Here is a 21,053-nt window from a genome sequence, read left to right as displayed (position 1 = left end):
AATATCGTATTCACAGTATTCATAGTATATGAGGCAAAGGTATTTCTAACTAAACCTCTCATATAGAAATCTCTAAAAGTTGTTGCCAAAGAATTTTTTCTCTTTGGTTTGTTTCTTCAGATGCAGTAGAAGCTATAAATATGCTATGTACTTTTCACATAAATATTCGCCCTTTAAAAAACAACATTACATTTGGGCTTCCCTGGTGGCGCAGTGGTTGAGAGTCCGCCTGCCGATGCAGGGGACACGGGTTCGTGCCCCGGTCCGGGAAGATCCCATGTGCCGCAGAGCGGCTGGGCCCGTGAGCCATGGCTGCTGAGCCTGCGCGTCCCGAGCCTGTGCTCCACAACGGGAGAGGCCACAGCAGTGAGAGGCCTGCGTACTGCAAAAACAAACAAACAAACAAAAAACAACATTACATTTAAAATTCTTCAGTCTGAGCTTAAATCATAAGAGTTGTCTATCTTGTCATATATACACATATGCATATACATATACATATATATCCCAATAGTTTTGGATAAAATTTAGAAATCACTGATGTTTCAAACCCATGATTAGATTAAAATCTTTTTGTAGATGTTCTTTCTTCGTAAAGAATAACTATTTAGTTATAGAGTCTTAATCTGAGAATTAGTTTACATTTTCTTGGCTGAATTCTCCCGTTTCTATCTGTAACTGATAAATAAGAATATTTGTATTTATATATATCTATTTATATTGACCCTTCATGCTTACTTCATTAAGAAACCTATGCTGGTTTAGTTTAATTCATATTTCACTCAATATGTCTAGAATTATGTAAGTAATTGTTTGTGTTCTGTAATAACAATCTCTTTTAGCAGGTCAGGTTGTTTCTCCTCAGTCGGCTCCAGCCTGTGTTGAGAATAAGAATGATGTGAGCAGGGAAAACAGCACTGTTGACTTTAGCAAGGTAAGCTTTTCTCCCTCTCATTTAAGGAAGCCTCTGAGTTATTACTAGAAATTATCAACCATTTTAAGAGGTGTTGACACAATTTTTTTTGCATGCACATTTGTTTTGTTTCTTATCCAAAGCTTGATATTGTTACAGATAATGTTAGCATTTAAGTTCACATGCAGTGTTCTGCCTATTCACAAAACCAAACGTGTAAGTTTTATGCATAGTCTTCAGGTTTCAGCCACTTGGTGTGATGCATCTCTTACAGTAAAAAAGATAACTGTACTTCACAGAGAATTTAACAGAAATTTATTGTTTAAAACTTTTGCTAGTTTTTTTTTTTCAAAATAATTTTTCCTCTATTTGTGGAAAAGCAAATCATGTAACTTAAGGCTTCACTGTCGTGATTCAGAGAAAGGCATTAGTATTAAGAAACACTAGAACATAGTAAGACTGAGCAGAGTTTTGAATAAAAACATAATAAAGACTGACTGTTGAGGGATCCATCTAATTGGAGACAATTCAGATGAAATCATTTATTTGAATGTATTCTAAGAAAAGAATCCATGTGAAAATAATGTGCTTTTCTCAGCAAATTCCTGACATCCTATATGTGCTATTGCAGGCAATGGCAAGCTAACACTTGATCAGAAAAGAAGAGTTTTAATATTGACCAAAAATAGAGTCAACACCTTTCTTTGTCTGAGTGGCTGAAACAGTAATCACTCCCAGTAATTTGTTTTTCACAAGGTCCTTAGCACTCCCAAGGATTGTAACAGTGGGAGGAGGTGGGAATGGGAGGCAGTGTATAGGAAGTTGCCTGCATCAAGCTTCTGAAAAGATTAATAGCGATCAGCTCCTTGCTGCTGTTTCAGAATCCCTCTGCCAGTGCCAAAATGGTCTAGGTCCAGTCCTGTGCATGCTCTCCCTCTGGTGCCTGGTGGAGTCTCTGTGGGAGCATGGTGTACCAGCTTAAGTCTGTTAATTATGCGTGCAGGGGCTGGGAGGCCAACAAAAGGGGCATGCTAGTCCATGTGGGATGAAACAAAGGCATGAAAAAGGACCTCCACACCAGCAAGAGAGAGAGGTGAGGGCACACTCGGGCTCTGTTTCTACAGTGGTTCAAAGCTCATCTCACTGTATGGAGGCATGTGATTCAAATATTAAGCCAGTTCAAATGTATTCCATTTCCTCTCCAAAAAATATCTTTTTAAAGCATTACATCTTCATTCATCTGCAAGTTGGAATAAAATTGTCGCAAACTGCCATACATTTATTTTCTGATGTTCTTCATTTGAAATAGGATCTTAAAAGCAATGACATAAGAAGTTTCTTACTTATTTGTGCAGGCATTAACAGTATAACAAGAGCACAGTGAACATTCTCAAAAACAGTGATAATAAATCCCATCCTTTCAAATAATTAGCTTTTACCTTTTTTTAAAGGATATAACCCTTTGACACTGAATTTTATATCTCAATATCATTTTGCTTTTAGTTGTCTGACCTAGTTTTGCAGCCTTCAAAAATGCTTCAGTACATTTGAAAGAAAATGAATATAGCCAATTGGAGACAGTAGTCTTATTTTCAGGGCTCCTAGAACAATTTGAACTATAGAAGAGTGAAAAATAGGTCTTCTTTTCTTTAATCCTTTTCTTTCTTGTTGCATTTCAAATCACTGGACTGCTCCAGATTTTAATGAGAAAGTTAAACTTCTACAGCCTCTACTCAGTGCCAGCCATCTATATTTCTTAGTCTCCTGTCCATAGCATGGCACATTGCAAAGAACATGCTTTTGAGAAGGAGCATGGGATCCTAACTCTAGCATTTATAAGCTATCTAATCATGGAGGAGTTCTCTGACTCCATCTTTCTCATTTGTAAAATAAGAATAATATCTATTTATAATTTTGGGGGGAAGATTAAGTGAGAGAATATAGAGAGAGAGCCTGGCAGAGTGTTGGGCTTATAGCAGGTGTTCAATAAAATGTGGCTACTATTATTATTGTTGTTGTTGTTGATATCAGTGGGAACAGCAGTGTCAGAAGTAAACACTAGACCAGAATTTGATATGTTTTGGCCCCCACTGGATCTCCAGTGCCTTGAACAGTGTTTGGGATGTACATGTTGAGTGAATCCTATGAGGTTCAAAATAATTTAAGCCTTCAGCTCTGGATTTTTTGGGGTTTTTTTTGAAAAACAAAGTAATACTTCTTACCTTATAACCTGGAAGGACAGAGTAGTAGGACTTGGAAAGAGCAAATGTAATGCATCATTATGGAAACAAATTTTAGTGCCAGATTTTGCAGGTACATGAGTTAAGGTTTTTGAGCCTAATGATTTCAGTTTGGTAGTAAATTTATCAAAGTGAATCTATCACTTAGTCTACAGATTACTTTGTTTATTTAAATATTTTAAGTTTTACTATGTAGATTCCAAACCCCAGTAGAATTTTGGGATGTTAAGGGAAAAAAGTCCTTTTTCATTTCATGTAACTTGATCCTATGTTCTGTCTACCTTCAAACTATATATTTTTAACCCTTCCAGTGGTTAGGCCCATCAAACATTCGTTTAAGGAATGTTTGAAAACATGATCTGAACTGTCAGGTTTTTTTGGGTTTTTTTTGTGGTATGCGGGCCTCTCACTGTTGTGGCCTCTCCCGTTGCGGAGCACAGGCTCCGGACGCGCAGGCTCAGTGGCCATGGCTCACGGGCCCAGCCACTCCGTGGCATGTGGGATCTTCCCGGACCGGGGCACGAACCCATATCCCCTGCATCGGCAGGCGGACTCTCAACTACTGCACCACCAGGGAAGCCCTGTCAGGTTTTTTGATTCCTATAATGCTTTTGAAAAGCAGATGTGTTATGTTTTTAAACTGACAGGTAGAAGATGGCTATTTTATTATTTCCCAAATGTTGGCGATTTCTTTTATTTCAAATGACTTAAAGAAACTTCCACATTATTTTCTGTGTAGAAAGAACTCTCTTCTGCATCAATCTTTAGTATGTGAAATATGAAGAGTTGCATTATTAAATCCTAGAATTGTAGGAAACCTTAGAAATCTCATTTAGAAAGTGAGAAAGCTGAATCCCAGATTAAGAGAGCTGCTCAAGATCACTGGTTGGTTAGTGTCACAAGACCATTTCTCCCCAGGGAATTTCTATTACTTTTCTTGTACTTTCTATAATGAGCTTAAGACTTAAGCTTTCTCCCTAAAGACCCATCTGTATTTCTTTCACATCTCAGTGTGTAGCTTGTCCAGACACTTCCAGTTCCACCATGATCTTCTGTCTAAACTTGTTCCCTAGAGATATAATTGTTTCTCATCCACAACTTAAGTATCAAATAACCAGAATAAAGCATCTTTTCCTTCTTAGCATAAAGGTCTGGAGACCCCAGAAGCATGAGTATAAATCCAGATCCATAAGAGTATAGCTTGATTTCTTCAAGATTCTGTTCAGAGGACCAGAAAAATTTCCTTATGTTTATTCCGTATTTGAGTCCACCTGAAGACTGTCTTAAGGCCGTAGGTCAACCTAATTCCTCAGAGCTGTTTTTGATATTTGTAGTTTTATAAAAGATTAAACTGTGGTCCTTAAATGTGATCTTTTGTTATATTAAAAGTTAGGTTGCCAAATAAGGTTCTTTATGAATCGTATGTTAACACAAATACAAATATACAGGGCTATCCCAGGAATAATATAATATATTTGTATAATATAATAATATAATTAGATAATATGTTATATAATCTATTACCCCCAAATATATGACTACTCCAAGAATAATATAATGTAATGAGTATAATATAATGACTACTCTAGATATATATTATTTAACTATAATTTATTACATTTTAAATCGAGGTAAATTTGCTAATCCTGAAATTAAATTCAGTATATTTAATGCATTTTTTCAGTAACAGATATCAATCAATGATATATTAGGTATTGTATAATGCAAAAAATAATATGTAAGGGCCATGTATTTTCTTTTATAAAATTAAGCTATTTTAGCATACTGGTACTCCTTGATTTAATTAAATTGAATCTTAAAGCAGTCATGTGTATAATTGCCACCTGCCTGAGGTACAGACGCTAATAGTTAAGGCTATGGCATTTGTCAAGAAATAAATGAATTCACAGAAAGTTTTCCAGGTTGAACTTAAACTTCTCATTAGAGTTATGACAAGTGTTACCAATATGACTCACACTGATTATCAATTATCTATTTTCTTAATAAGCTATTTTCTCATTTTAAATTTTGTTCCAGTGTATTAACATTGTATAATTGTTATTTCTATTGGGGGGGAAAACTTAATAGTTTACTTTTTGAGGCTCTGAGAGACTTATCTCCATAAGTCTTTATTATGTTTTTCTCACAGGGCTAATAGTGTTTAGGTACTACGAGCTTACAAATTTGTATTTGGAAGCAAATTTTTAGGTTAAAAATTTTGGAATTTATAATCTTTTTCTTTTTCTTTAAATAGAACATTGCTTCTATTTGATATTTTTAGTGAAGTACTGTGGATTATTTTTATATTTAATCCTTTTGATAAAATGTATACTTCATATAATGGGTTACATGTTTTATGGCTCCCTTATCTTACAGAAAATTAAGTAGTTATAAACCTTCTAAATAGCTGTGCTGTGGTCTTGATTTCAGAAAACAACAAATTTAATGTAGTCACTAAAGTCTGGCTATGGACATCCTAAGGTATTCCTCCTAAAAGTTTTAATTTTTCTTTCGTTTTAAACTGCTGGGAAAAAATATTCTCAAATCATTAAATTTGCAGAAGAAATACCTGACCCAAAAAAAGGTCTTGTTGGCCTCATGGTATTTGCCAGAGCTCTTCTCTCTCTCCCTCTCTCCTCTTCTTCCTCCTGTTAATTTTCCTCTCCCTTCCCCTCCACTTCCTCCTCGTCCCCTCAGCCCCCTCTCTCTCCTTCTTTCTCCTTCTCCTTCGTTTCCTTCTCTCTGTCTCTGTCTCTCCTCTTCCCACTTTGATCTGTGGTCCCCATTTCATTAACATGAGAGCATAAAAACAATTATTACAGCAGTTAAACTATTATTCTCCCTGCAAACAGTTTTCCATTAAAAGCAACTCAAATGAATTAGAAACAAGAATTAGGCCTTGTAAAATTGACTTTAAAATCACTGCTTGGTTTTCACTGAGGCTCTCTGTATGAAAATTGATATTTATGCTTAAGAATATTTTACATTCATTTTCAGACTTCACCCTTTACTCCAAGCATTTCTTTTTTGTTAATGATACTTTTGTTTTGTGTGCATTCATTTCAGTCACAGACATTTCATATCAGAAATTCAACAATGGCTCTTCAGCAGCTCCAAATGTTAATATTTTTATTCTTGTTTCCTTTGCTCTGCCATATCTAAATTCTCTGATGAGAAATTAAAATTGAAGATTGATCAAGCCAAGTAGAGAATGTGAAGGATATAGAACAATGAAGATAAAGTTGAAGACTAAAGTCATAATTTATACTATAAGGAGAATCATGGTTATATTTCTTTTGAAATGGGCATATTTTGAATATTAATTCATTGAAATGTATTGTGCACAAAATTAAGATAAAGTACTATGCAAATATTTAAATCTATTGACAAATGCTAGTTAAATTAAGATTAAAGTATATTAATTTAATTGAACACATACTCCTTTCTCCCTGAAAATTTCAAAATTACTGATGCTGAAAAAGAATCTTTTAAAAATATTGAATAGAGAAGCTAGAGTATTCAACGTATTAATGACAAATTAGAAAAATACGAGGTAAAAGAAAAAAGTTTTTTTTTTAAAGGGCAAGTAAGATGTTTAACTATTTTTAAATTTATTTAAACTATATTTATATAAGCAATATTTACTTAAACTATATTTATTGATGGGTTACCATGTGTGACATACTGTGCTAGGATATGATTTAACAAATTTTTCCAATTTTGATTTACCTTTTTTTACTTTGTGATGATCTCAGGTTGATCTGCATTTTATGAAGAAGATTCCTCCAGGTGCTGAAGCTTCAAACATCTTAGTCGGGGAATTGGAGTTTTTGGATCGAACTGTAGTTGCATTTGTCAGGTTGTCTCCAGCTGTACTGCTTCAAGGACTGGCTGAAGTCCCAATCCCAACCAGGTACAAAGTATAAGAGCATCTTTTGCACTTTTCTTAAGCCATTTATTTGTGGGAAAAAAGGTGTAAATATAGTTTCCTCTGAGAGAAACTAAAGTGTAATCGACAAAACCATTGTTTCTTCTTGTTTGTGGAGGAGGGCAAAAAGTGCTTTAAAAATTATCCAGTCCTTTCCTCCTTCCTCTCAAATTTCTATGTTTTCTTTTAGGCATGCTCCTCATCTCTGACTACCCTGGTCTATATCACCATATAAATCCTTTCTTACAATTTTGGTGAAAAGTGATAAAGTATTAGGCTTTTCTCAAAGATTGCATTAGACTGTGGGATCCTGTATATGAGTGTGATCGTACTTAAAAAGATCAAAGTTTTCAAGGCCTGCCTTATGCTTGACTGAGTAGGCCCTCAGAGTACATGTAAGTGCCATCATTAGGATACTACCTGCTGTATCTAATGTACTATAAGATTCAATCTTAGGCATAGTATACTTCACATACATAGAGTCTTAAGAATCATTGGTAGTAGCATCATGGTACTATGGTTGAATCTGAATCAAAAGTACAAATTTAATTTGATTACCTGAACTTGTTTTTCATTCAGCTGTACATAAAAACTAACAACTTTACCACAATACAAACTGAATTTTGTTGTTTATTATTTCTCTCTATGTTATAGAGATAAGACTGTCCATGGGCAAATTGAAAAAAGAATATTGTCTACAGAACATTAAGTTCCTAGCAATTCCTCCAGGGGACCTTGTTTTCTTTCCTTCTCACTCCATCAGATGCAATTCCTGTATATAGACAGCCTTTTACTCTGATCCTGTTCCTATAGCAAAACATATCTATGTAGGGCCCCATTTCCTACGTGACTGCTGCCCTTTGTTTGATGCTATAATTATTTCAGATGCTGTTAATATGCCTCCTCGTCCAAACACTGAATGCCTTAGCCAAGTTAAATTGATGAAAAGTTCAGGTGCTGTGGCAACTGGGTTTGTAGAATGTTTCTTCTATGGACCTTTGGCCTTAAAACATAGCAGATTACATCACTCTGTGTTTTGATTGTGGTTAAGATATTCCAAAAATATGGAATAGTTTAGTCAGGAGAGGCCTCATTTTATTAGAGCTCAGCTGACTGGAAGGGGATTCAGTGTTTGAGTGCCTCTTCCTGAATCTGTGGAAGAACAGATTTGAGGCAGGTAGCTAGTTACCAATTCAGGTTATAGAGATAAGTGTCTGTTCATCCTGTTGGAGGGCTACTGAGACTTCTGATACATACCAACTTTTATTAAAAAAGGGGAAGGATGAACTGGGCACATTAAGGTGGCCTCTGACTGTATGATCAAGGCTGCATTTTTCTATTTACACCCTGTAATCTATTCAGAGTTTCTGGGAATTTGGGATTCAGATTTAAGATGTGAAACTTACTAACCATAGAGGTATTACTTTAGTAGATTAAAATTCTTTTTCATCTTCCAAGCAGTGCATTCTTGTTCTACCACTTAGGAAGGTATCCGATGAACTCTGAGTAAATGATGGATATTTATGACAATGATAGCTCTTGTGTTTCAAAGGAAAGAAAAGGAAAATTCCCAGGAGTAGAGAAAAGCCATAATGGGGTTATATACCCTCACTTTGAAAACTGTAAAGGTTTAGGTGACCTCATTTCATACTGACATAGCAAAATGTGTCTACAGAACAATGGAGGAAAAGTTAGGGGCACAGTAGAGCCACTGTATGAGGAGAGATTTAAAAGACTAGACTAGTTTGGAAAGGTGAAAAATAGAAGAAGATTAGTTAGACAAATAAAATAAAGAAAGCCATTCAAGGTTCCTAATTATCCTTTCTTAGGAGGACAAAAGGGCACACCATGTAAATAACAGTAACACATAGTAAAAATGTCAGAAAATAATTTTAGGACTTTATAAATAGCCCAGGGAATAGAAACCTGAAAAGTAGCAGGATGTACATAGGTTAGGAAATTTCTTGAAAGTACTATACTTGATAAAGCATCTGCCACCACACTAAACTATTCCTGTTTTAAATGTATAGTAGACATTTCTGTATAGCAGAAGTTGACTTGGATTCAGTAACATCTGACACAAAAAATTAATGTCACATCCTCTAAGACTGTGTAATATATGCATCATGTAAAAACATGTACAATCTCTAAAGTTTATAACTAAATGAAAGGTAGAATTGTAGTACCTATTTTAGCACACTTTAAAAAGCCATTAGTCTTCACGTTTAAGAGCAAGAACCATTTAACAAATGAATACTGTAGAGTTATATTACAGAATATAGGTCATCTTAAAATTCCCACAATTTCCCTGTAGCATTGACCTTTTCAGAGATAAGACAAGTACTGGTCCTCCAAAGTTAAAACACATGTTGATTTCTTCAAAAGCTCCAGTAGTGATGATGTATTTGCTAGACTTGCAACCTAATTGAGATGGAATGTCACAGTTCAGCTGCTACTTTTATTCCTGCAGCATTGGAGTTAATAGTTTTTTTTTTTAATCCTAACTGATCTTTGATTCCTGGCAATCATTTTTTCTATTTAATGTAAATTTACGTACACCTACTGTTTTTTTGACCCTATGTTCTTTCATCGTTTATACTACTGTATTACCTTTTCCCCCTTCTACCTAATTCTACAATTTACATATCAGTGAGTTCTCTTTCTTACAATTCAGAAAGGTTTAATCAGATTTTACTTTTCTCACCTTTCTCCTCTAAGGATTATAGAATCCTAAAAATTCACACTAACAACTGTGTGGGCACGATAGGTAACTAAATGAAGGAAACAGAGCAAAATAACCACGATTCCAATTGCTCAGGGATCTCAAGCATGAGTCATTTTGAAACATCATAAGATATTTGAAAACCTGTAATAATAACCTGTGGAAAAATATGGAACTATTTTACATCGAAATCCCTATCTTCAGTAATTCCTTTGAGATGAGTGATTCTGTACTACTAAAATTATTTTTTATTTCTACCTTGAAACATTTGTGTTTTTTTCTTCTTAATTACAGATTTTTGTTCATTCTTCTGGGACCCCTGGGAAAGGGGCAACAGTACCATGAGATTGGCAGATCAATTGCAACCCTAATGACAGATGAGGTATTTATTCAAGTTCATTGGGAACATTTCCCTTTACTAGGTACACCTAACTTTTGGAGTTCTGTATTCATGACAGTTTGCTGTGAATCAGATTTCTCTGTATTGAATTCCCCTTCTTTTAAATGTTTGTCCTATAAAATTTCCTTTGGAAAAATTTGTTCAAAAGGGGTAATAAATTCACACACATGAACATTTTAAAACCTCATGCTCTAAAGAAAATTTGTTATTTAGTGACATTTAGAATGTATTTATTAATATTCCCCTTGTAACATATGTGTTGCCAAAGTGATCACCATTGTAAATATCACTGCAGGTCTTGTTTGGGGCAAAATAATTTTAAGGTCTCAAAAAAAAACAAATACAATGTCAGTTTATCTGAATAGTGTACATGACACCAAAAGCCATGCAACGTCTATCAACTCTCTTTATAATTGCCTAAATGTAGATGTTTTTAACCTGGGAGTCTTTTAACCATTAGAGGAGCTGAAGATTTCAAGAGGCCTGTGATCGCTGATACAGCCCACAAATTTTTCTATGTACAAAAATTTGTGTGTAGTTTTCTTGGACTGGAAAAAGTTTTCATCAGCTTCTCAAAGAGATATATGTCTCAGAAATGTAAGATCATAAAAATAAACATAAAAAGTAGTATCATATAACTGGTTTCTTGGATTCTACAGCATGTTATGAAAATCTGTTTTTATTATTTTATTGTTTTTATTGTAAAAGAAGAGCATATGCAAAAATCACAGACGGGACATAAATTCAAAAGTCAGTAGTAAATAACAAAGAGATTATACATTTCTAGAATATCATCCAAATAATTTAATAATTTATTTATTGAAATACATGGCTTCTGATACTTGAAATCTTTGAAAAGAGCTAATTAGTATTACATATAACTTTTCCTAGTTTTATGAAATCTGAAAATTTGAACTTGTTGGGGTTCAATATTAATTCTTCTATTATATCTGTTCAAATTATGTTTACTGGTTTTATATGAATTAGTTATTGATATTTACACATAGGAAACCAAAAGCTAGAAGAAAAACATTTTTTTCATCTGTTTCAGAAAGAACCAACTTAATGAGTGTATCAGTTTCCTATGCATAAAAAATTACCACAAACTGGGTAATTAAAACAAAAGTAATTTATTTTTTCATATTTTGGGAGGCCAGAAGTCTGAAGTCAAAATGTCAGCAGGGCTACATTCTCTCTGGAGCCTCTAGGGGAAAGTCTGTCCCTGTCTCTCCAGCTTCTGGTGGCTCCTGTCATTCCATGGCTTGTGGCAGCAAAATTCCAGTCTCTGCCTTTGTCTTCACATGGCCCTCTCCCCTGTGTTTCTGTGTGTCTTCTCCTTTTCTGTCTCTTTATGTTTCTTATAAGGACACATGTCATTAGATGTAGGGCCCACCCTAATCCAGGATGATCTCATCTTGAGATCCTTAATTACATCTGCGAAGACCCTTATTCCAAATAAGATCGCTTTCTGAAGTTCAGGTGGACACATATTTTGAGAAGACACTACTTAGCCTACTATAAAGAGTAACATATTCTGTTGAGGAAATCTGGGAGAAGACAGGAGAGTGACAAAAGGGCTTCATGAGTTCCACAAACCTGTTCTAGTAGAACTCTCTATGAGAAGGCACTGACCGTATCTTTACTTTTAGTGTTTCCATATTGATTAATATTTTGCAATTTTTACAGTATTGAAAAATAAATGACACTGTGTCATAATTTAACTACTGTCACTTTCATGCACATATGTTTTATGGTATATTATGGTTCCACATCTAAGACATTAAGATATTACATTGAGATATCTCTGGGGCATGGGACATCTTATGTGGTGAGAGGAGCATATTGTGCATAAATACTCAAGTTATCTCTCTTCCTAATACTTCCTTTCCCCAATTAGGAGTCAAGATTTTCTCAAAAGAAAAGAGTCAATTCCAAAGTTATTGACTAATCAAGTAGACATAGAACAACAGAGAAACATGCATGGTTTTAAAATTTTAGATTTAGAATGAGAGCAGAGAAAGGACTTCCATCTATTTCCTTGGTAAATGAGAACTACCTAATTTGAGAACAAGCATCAGCTCTTGAATGAAGGCTCAAACATGAATCCTTTAGACTTGAAAGTTTAGAGCTTAGCTTTGGGGCAATTTGTTTAACTCTCTGTGAGCAGTGGGATAGAGAAGCAGAAACTCGGCCAGAAAGTTACTCCAAAAATGAGAGCTGTTAATTATAATAGGACATTTAAATTAAATTATGATAGTACATTCATTTAATATTTAAAAAATGTTTAAATACTTTTAAAAGAGAAAAAAAGTTTTTATTGTTCAAAGCCCAGGTGGAGAAATTGTTCTGCTTATATAACTGCTTTGAAATACATTGAACAATTATACTCATTAAGAATAAAATTCAATATGTTGATTCTGGGCTTCCCTGGTGGCGCAGTGGTTGAGAGTCCCCCTGCTGATGCAGGGGACATGGGTTCGTGCCCCGGTCTGGGAAGATCCCACATGCCGCGGAGCGGCTGGGCCCGTGAGCCATGGCCGCTGAGTCTGCGCGTCCAGAGCCTGTGCTCTGCAACGGGAGAGGCCACAACAGTGAGAGGCCCAAGTACCACAAAAAAAAAAAAAAAAAAAAAAGTTTATTCTTACAGTTTACTTTAGTTAAGAAAATGGTGAATTGTATTGCCCTATTAAGCTGTAAATTCCATGAGAGCAGTTACCACTTAATATTCATTTTTGTTCCCTGATTTTGTCAGGTGCTCAAATAAATATTTGTTGACTAAGCTCTGTTTGTTTTTTTCCTGTCTGTACCAGGAACTTCTTGTAGGTAGACTGTCTTTTCCTTTTGTATCTTCAAACTTAACGTAGTGTCTGACCCTCAGTCAGGGTTCAGTAAATTTTTGTTTAAATGAATTAATGACTGAATGTTCTAGTCATCCTAGCAACACCTTATCTTGAGTCAGTGTAATCTATTTTCTTCCTTCCTGTTGAGCATTACTAGAAAGAAATCATATGATTTTGTTTATTGGCGCTACTACCGATTTATTAATCCTTTTATATAGTCTTAAAAATTATTAAGCATTCCAAAGAGCTTTTGTTTATGTAGATAAGTATGCTGATATTTATCATAAGAGAACTGAAAACTAAGAATTTTAAAATGTATATTTGTGAACTTATTTTAAAATAATAGTAAAGTCATTGTATATTAACATAAATAACATAGTTTTATAAAAACAAAAGCCAAAGCAAAATCAAGGGATTCTTTTTCTTGTTTTGGATTTTTGCACCAACAATTTTCTCTGTCACCTAGCTCTTAAGTCAACACTGACTTGTTCTGTTCAATTAGCAAACATGCCCAACATATAGTAGCTACTTAAGAAATACGTATGAAATAAAAGTCCAGGTTTTTCCCATCCTTAAAATTTCTTGCTCCTTAACATAGCATGTACCACTGAAATGTTGAATGAATCTGAATCTCAACAGTTTTGAAAGGCTGATCTCTACTTGGTCCTGAATATCATAGCTTCATTTATCTCAGTGTGTTACAGTATGATTTTTGTCACTACCACTCTACTGAAACTGCTTTCTGTAAGGTCACCATTTACGAAATATACTATCCTGTGTTCAGTACTCATGTCACTTGATCTCTTACTGGCATTTGACATTATTGAACACCTCTTTTTTTTTTTTCTCTTGAAAAACAGCAAAAATTATGTGCTTTGTTTTGACACTAAATCTTTGAGGTTTGTATTATTGCTTACCCTGAGGTAATAAATATATCCTTCTATATTCTGTCCAATGAGTTTAATACTTTAACTCTCATATTTAAGTTTTTAATACCTAGAATTGCTTTTTGTGGGGGATGTGGGTAAAGATCCAATTTCACTTTTATATAGTTACTTGGCTTATTATCATTTATTGATTAGTCCATCATTTATTCAATGGTTAGCATTAGTTTATGCCACGGTATAAATATTGTTAAAATTTCTAATATATTCTGTAAATTTTTATCTCTATTTTAAAGCAAGGGCTTCTTTCAGGAAGTTTGACTTACACATATTTAAACAATGTTTGCCAAACTTGAATCATTAATTCTAGTTTAATGAACTTCCGTCTATCCTCCTTTCCCTTCTCTCTCTTTTTTTTTTTTTTTCTTTTTGCGGTACGCAGGCCTCTCACTGTGTGGCCTCTCCCATTGCGGAGCACAGGCTCAGCGGCCATGGCTCACGGGCCCAGCCGCTCCACAGCATGTGGGATCTTCCCGGACCAGGGCACAAACCTGTGTCCCCTGCATCGGCAGGTGGACTCTCAACCACTGAGCCACCAGGGAAGCCCCTCCTTTCCCTTCTCTTACTCTTGCCACCAGAAATTTCAACATTCACCTAGCATTCTAAGAAAAAATAAGTGTGTGCAATCATAGAATAAACTAAGCTATAATATTTTACATTAAAAACTTCTTTAGTTAGAGCTTCTTATTCAAATTGTTATAATCACATGTGAAATAACTGGGAGATGAAAACAAAGAACACATTAAGATTTTATAATTGTTTTTTATCTATAAATGATTATTTTCCTTCTTTAGGTATTTCATGATGTTGCTTACAAAGCTAAAGATCGTAATGACTTGGTATCAGGAATTGATGAATTTCTGGATCAGGTTACTGTTCTCCCTCCTGGAGAATGGGATCCAAGCATTCGAATAGAGCCTCCCAAAAATGTTCCTTCCCAGGTATGTATATACGAAAATACTCTTAAGACTACCATCATTTTGTTGTGTTTTTAATATATGTACTAAAATAGTATAACCAATCCAAAGATTCAAATGATTTAAATGATAACTTCTGTGATACTGTGATTTATAATATGAAACATGTATCTGGTCTTTGTCCCTATTTCTGGCAGAGAGCTCCTGAAATGCTTGGAATTTTCTAAGTGCTGAAAGCAACAAAGATGTCTTTTGTTATGTTAATGAGGTTACTCCCTGGAGGTTACCTCCAGGGAGGTGAGAGGGGCTAGAGTTTGAGTTCAATCACCAATGGCCATTGGTTTAATCAATCATGTCTGTGTAATGAATCCTCCACAAAACCCCAAAGGGACAGGGTTCAGAGGGCTTCGGGGTTGGTGAACACATAGAGATTGGGAAGATTGGTGTGCCTGGAGAGGGTATGGAAGTTCCTTGACCTTTCCCCATGCCTTGTCCTATGCATCTCTTCCATCTGGCTGTTCCTGAGTTATATCCTTTTATAATAAAACTGGTGATCAAGTAAATAAAATGTTTCTCTGACTTCTATGAGCCACTCTAGCAAATTAGTTGAACCTGAGAAGGGGTTCATGGGAACCCTCAGATTTATAGCTAGTTGATCAGAAGCACCAGCAACAACCTGAAATGGGGTCTGATTGGTGGACAGTCTTGCAGGACTGAGCCCTCGACCTGTGGAATCTGATGCTATCTCTGGGTAAATAGTGCCAGAAATGAGTTAAATTTCCCACCACATTTGAATTGGTACCAGAACCTAATAAATCTCTAAAAAGGCAGGGATATGAAGTTGTAAAATCTTCCTATTCAACACAGATTTGGTGTATTGATGATATTCTACTAAATGACAGTCTCACATGCCTAGAAAGATTTTAGACCCACCTTAAAACATACTATACTGGAGGAAAATTGAAATTTTAATAAAAATAGAAAATATGCTTGAGAAAAAGTTCATTACTGTCTTTCCATATTCTGATACATCACTTTGAAATTGGCAAGTGTTAGGAAAATTCAAAGGCATGGTTTAGTCATATTGCATGGAAAACTCCCTGTTTCTGCTAATCACATTTATGATTTGAAGAATTTTTTAAAATAATTCTTTTGTTTCTATTACTTTTGTGTGGGCATATGGTGTGAAAATTGTAAAAATTCTCCCTATAAAAATTGAATGTGCATTTTACTTGTTATACAGTGCAGAAAGATAGAAATAAAGACCATTGCTGTCGTTTGGGGTGAGATTCTTATTGCAGGCATGTCTTGGTTGAGAGTGGTGGCCAAATGTCTTAAGCCCACTCATATCGCCATCTCTATTCCTGTTGAATCTGCCTCCTCCAACTCTCTCTGCGGTCATCTACCCAAGCCTTGCCTTTGGCTCTTGTTCCTGTGGAGTTCAGCCGCCTTAGTAGTTGACTGTGCTGCCTTAGTTGAAGTACAGATGGCCTAATTGACCCAGCTCTAGACATAGAAGCTTTTCTGGTTAGCCAGAGGTGGGTAAATGAGCAGGTGTACTACTTAACCATTTCAGTTGATCTACTACTAAATAAAGTAAGTTGCTTAAAGAGTAATTTTAAGGGTTTAGATGGTCTTATTTTTGTATTTGCATACACCTTTGCACTTACAGTATTAGCAAAGGCAGGATAATGCTTCTTGAAGTAATAAGAAAGAATCTCTTTAATTGATGTTATTTGGAAACATTTAGTGAAAATACTAATATGTTGAATATGAGACCTTAAAAGTCACTTGTTAAAACACCAATTTGCTTTTCAAACATTAAAACTAAAGTCAAGCCTTTTTAAAAGAATTTATTTACTTTATTTTTGGCTGCATTGGGTCTTCATTGCTGCGTGCAGGCTTTCTCTAGTTGCGGCGAGCAGGGGCTGCTCTTCACATTGTGGTGGCTTCTCTTGTTGCAGAGCATGGGCTCTAGACATGCGGACTTCAGTAGTTGTGGCACATGGGCTCAGTAATTGTGGCTCGCAGGCTCAGTAGTTGTGGCGCACGGGCTTAGTCGCTCCGCGGCATGTGGGATCTTCCCGGACCAGGGCTTGAACCCCTATCCCCTGCATTGGCAGGCGGATTCTTTACCACTGCACCACTACGGAAGCCCTAAAGTCAAGCATTTTTGAAAGCACCTTCCCTTTGAGAAATGATGTTTCTGAGGCAAGTGAAGGCATGGGAGCTTTGTATTTTCAAAATTAATTTTATGAGACTTTAAAACCAGGATTAATTGTTGGATTCTGGGTACTGAGAGGCAGTAGTAGAAAGAACATTGAATTAAGAATCAAGGCACCTGGGTTCTGCTATTATCTATTTGTATGATCTTAAACAGATACCATAACCTTTCTGTACTGGTGTTCTATATCAGTGTGTCCAACAGAACTTTCTGCAATGATAGAAATGTTCTATATCTATGCTATCTAATAAGCCAAGCCACTACTGAGCACTAGAAATTTGGCTACTGCAACTGGGGAACTGAATTTTTAATTTTAATTAACTTAAATTTAAATAGCCATGTGTAGTTAGTTACTATAATGTTAGACAACACAATTTTATATAATGAGTTTGAATTAGATACACTCTGTGTTTCTTTACAACATTAATATTTTTTAAATGTATGTCGGAATTGAATAATAGATACTATGAAACTATGTTTTCTTTGATTAAAATGAATTGAAATAAATTAAGCCCTCTGACTTCCTATTCATTCAAATAATATTTTCCTCCATGGGATAATCTCCATGGTTTTTATTCTTCCAGAATGTGCAAATCACAGTATTTTTAATACATTTTACTTTCAGTTAAGAGAAGAATAAACAGTCATCTCAAGGGATACCCTTGAAAATACTGTTAGAACATTGTGTCAATCATTATAATCACTCCCTTGTGTATACCCTCAACTTCCTTGCTTTTCTCTCATGCCATTTACTTGCTTGTCAAAACCACAACACTGTGTGAGTTCAGTTCTTTGGTCTATACCTCCATTGATGCAGCTGAGAGTGACTGAAGGAAAACATACAGCTACATTGACTAATCTCATATAATTCATGACCACATACCTCAGGTAGGCCCTTTATATTACAAGTTCATTATACCCTACTTCCCGAGTTCAATCCATTCTCTACATTATTATCTCACACCTGTTTTCTCTCCTCAAACCTTCAGCACATGCTTTCTGGCTTTCAGATGTTGACTTGCTTCCTACTTCCCTAAGAAAATTAAAATAATCAAAAGAGAACTTCTGTAGATTCCCAAAACCATATTTATCTACCGCCAGCACCTACATCCTCTGCCTTCCCATATATTACTATTGATGAATTATCCAAAGTCAGCCTTCTATCTGTGCAGTAGATCCCATCTCTTCACACCTACTCAAAAACATTACTCCCCAATCCTCCTCTTTCTCCCCTATATCATCAGGTCTTTTGTTCTGTATTATATCATTTTTATTAGCAAACAACATTGTTAATTTGTAAATCTCAAAAAAAGAATTCTCAATGCCACTATCACTGCCAGCTACTCATCCATTTCTTTGTTCCCTTCTATAACCCAGTGCAACAGAAGGGTTCTCCGTACTATCTGCCTCCAATTCCTCTCCTCCAATTCTCTCATTTTTTAATTGAAATATAGTTGAAGTACAATATTATGTTAGTTTCAGGCATACAGCATAGTGATTCGATATTTAAATATATTACGAAGTGATCACCACGGTAAGTCCAATAACTACCTGTCCCCATATAAAATTATTACAGTGTTATTGACAACATTCTTATGCTGTGTAATACATCCCCATGACCTATTTACTTTCTAGCTAGAAGTTTGTACCTCTTAATTCCCTTCACCTATTTCACCCATCCCCACACCTCCTCCCCTCTGGCAACCACCCATTTGTTCTCTGCCCCTATGCCTGTTTTTGTTTTGTTTGTTTGTTTTGTTTTCTAGATTCCACGTATCAATGAGATTGTATGAGTATTTGTCTTTGTGTGACTTATTTCACTTACCATAATATCCTCTAGGTCCATGCATGTTGTTGCAAATGGCAAGATTTCATTCTTTTTTATCCTTCAATTCTCTCTTAAACCTACCTCCATAACGCATTTGCCCCCATCACTTTACTAAAATTTACTTACATGAAGGTCGCCAAAGACCTCCACAATGTTAAATTCCAAGGTCAATTTTCAGTCTATATTTTATTTAGCCTATCAATCAGCAGCCTTTGACAGAATTGATGACTCCCTTTTCCTTGATATATTTTCTTTTCTTTGGCTCCCAAAATCCCACACTCTTGGTTTTCTTTATACCTCACTGGTGACTCCTCAGTTTCATTTGCTGGTTGCCCCTCTTCTCTCTGATTTCTTTATATTGAAGTGATGCAGGGCTCAGTCCTTAGTGGTCTTCTCTCCTCTACACTCATTCTCTTGGTAATATCATCCAATCTTATAGCTTTAAATCCTCTCCCAAATTTATTTTTCACCTTGCACTTGCAAGTTACTTATCCAAATGCCTATCTTGTGTCTCTACTTGGGTGTCTTTTAGATATCTAAAATTCAACATGCTAAAGTTGGAACTGAATTATAGAGTGTATTATTTCTGTACCTATAAACATCTTTGCATTTATATTATAAAAGGCAATATAATGTTTCCTGAAGAATATAAGAAACTCTGATCTTTTCTCAAAGTCTGTTCCATCTGTACCTTCCCATCTCAATAAGTGTTAACTCCATACTTACAATTGACCAAACCAGAAACTTTTATTCTTCTCTCTTATACCTGACTTCAATTCTGCCAGGAAATACTCTTGGCATTGCCTTCAATATTTATCCAGAATTATACGATTTCTCACTGTTGCCACTGCCACCCCCCTAGTTCAAGCTACCACCATCTTTCTCCTGGATTACTGAAATAGCCTCCTAACCAGTCTCCTTGTTTCTACCCTTGGCCCCTAGAATCTGTTCTCAACACAGCAGCCAGAGTGTTAGGTCATGCTACTCCTTTCCTTAAAATCCTGCAAAAGCGCCTCATTTCATTAAGAATAAAAGCCAAATACTTACCATGTTCTACTAAACCTATAGAGTCTGGCTTCCCTTCACCTCTCAGTCATCTCCTGTCTCTTTCTTGCTCACTCCTCTCCTTGGCCTCCCGCCTCCTTGTTCTTCAAACCCTGCAGCCACACTCCTGCCTTAAGTCTATCCCACTGGCTGTTCTTTGCCTGGATGTTCCCCAGTTATTCTATGGCTAATTCTCTTGACTCCCTCAAGTTTTTCTCAAGTGACACTCCATTTGTAATTCCCAGTTCCTCCTCCCTATACCTCACACCCCCACCTTAGTCTGCTCTAAATTTTTACTTTTCCATAGTTTTTATTTCTTTATTTTTTCTTTATTATATATTCTGCATTTGAAAAAAACCATTTGATATCATATCTCTCTCTAGAGTCTGGCATGTACATAATGCTACATAAATATGGACATCTCAAGGATCTTATTAAATCCACCAAACCTCTCTCAATCCCCAAAAGGAAGAAGCAGATCTGTTCAACGTTTCTTTCTAATAATTCAGGTTGGAGATATCAGAAGAAACTTGGAAACAAATTTTATTTATTTATTTACTTATTTATTAAAAAAAAAATTTTAAGACATCTTTTTTTAAAATTTATTTATGTTTTATTTATTTTTGGCTGCGTTGGGTCTTTGTTGCTGCACTCAGGCTTTCTCTAGTTGCCGCGAGCAGGAGCTACTCTTCGTTGCGGTGCGCAGGCTTCACATTGCGGTGGCTTCTCTTGTTGCGGAGCACGGGCTCTAGGCACGTGGGCTTCAGTAGTTGTGGTTCGCGGGCTCTGGAGCGCAGGCTCAGTAGTTGTGGCACACGGGCTTAGTTGCTCCGCGGCATATGGGATCTTCCAGGACCAGGGCTCGAAACTGTGTCCCCTGCATTGGCAGGCGGATTCTTAACCACTGCACCACCAGGGAAGCCCTATTTTTAATTTTTATTGAAATATAGTTGATTTCAAACTTGTGTTAGTTTCAGATGTATAACAAAGTGATTCAGTTAGTTATATATATACACACATACACACACACACATATATATATATATATATATA

At 35.7% G+C, this 21,053-nt stretch overlaps 1 protein-coding gene across 15 annotated transcripts in view; it reads left to right on the top strand.

Moving 5' to 3' along the window:
- Positions 1-21,053, top strand: part of SLC4A10 (solute carrier family 4 member 10) — a 329,883-nt gene that overhangs the window by 211,979 nt on the left and 96,851 nt on the right. For 6 of the 15 annotated variants that reach the window (XM_032637995.1, XM_032637999.1, XM_032637992.1 and 3 more), the window contains 4 exons: positions 843-934; positions 6,909-7,066; positions 10,098-10,185; positions 14,782-14,928. In XM_032637995.1, the coding sequence (XP_032493886.1) occupies positions 843-934; positions 6,909-7,066; positions 10,098-10,185; positions 14,782-14,928 (485 nt within the window). Of the gene's footprint in view, positions 1-842; positions 935-1,916; positions 2,007-6,908; positions 7,067-10,097; positions 10,186-14,781; positions 14,929-21,053 lie in introns of all 15 variants that reach the window. The other 9 variants (XM_032637989.1, XM_032637988.1, XM_032637987.1 and 6 more) reach the window with 3 other exon arrangements.

The sequence above is a fragment of the Phocoena sinus genome, chromosome 7, assembly GCF_008692025.1.
Source record: "Phocoena sinus isolate mPhoSin1 chromosome 7, mPhoSin1.pri, whole genome shotgun sequence".
In the NCBI taxonomy this organism is placed as follows: domain Eukaryota; kingdom Metazoa; phylum Chordata; class Mammalia; order Artiodactyla; family Phocoenidae; genus Phocoena; species Phocoena sinus.
The sequence above is the reverse complement of the archived record's forward strand: the minus strand, read 5'-3'. Positions and strand labels throughout refer to the sequence as shown.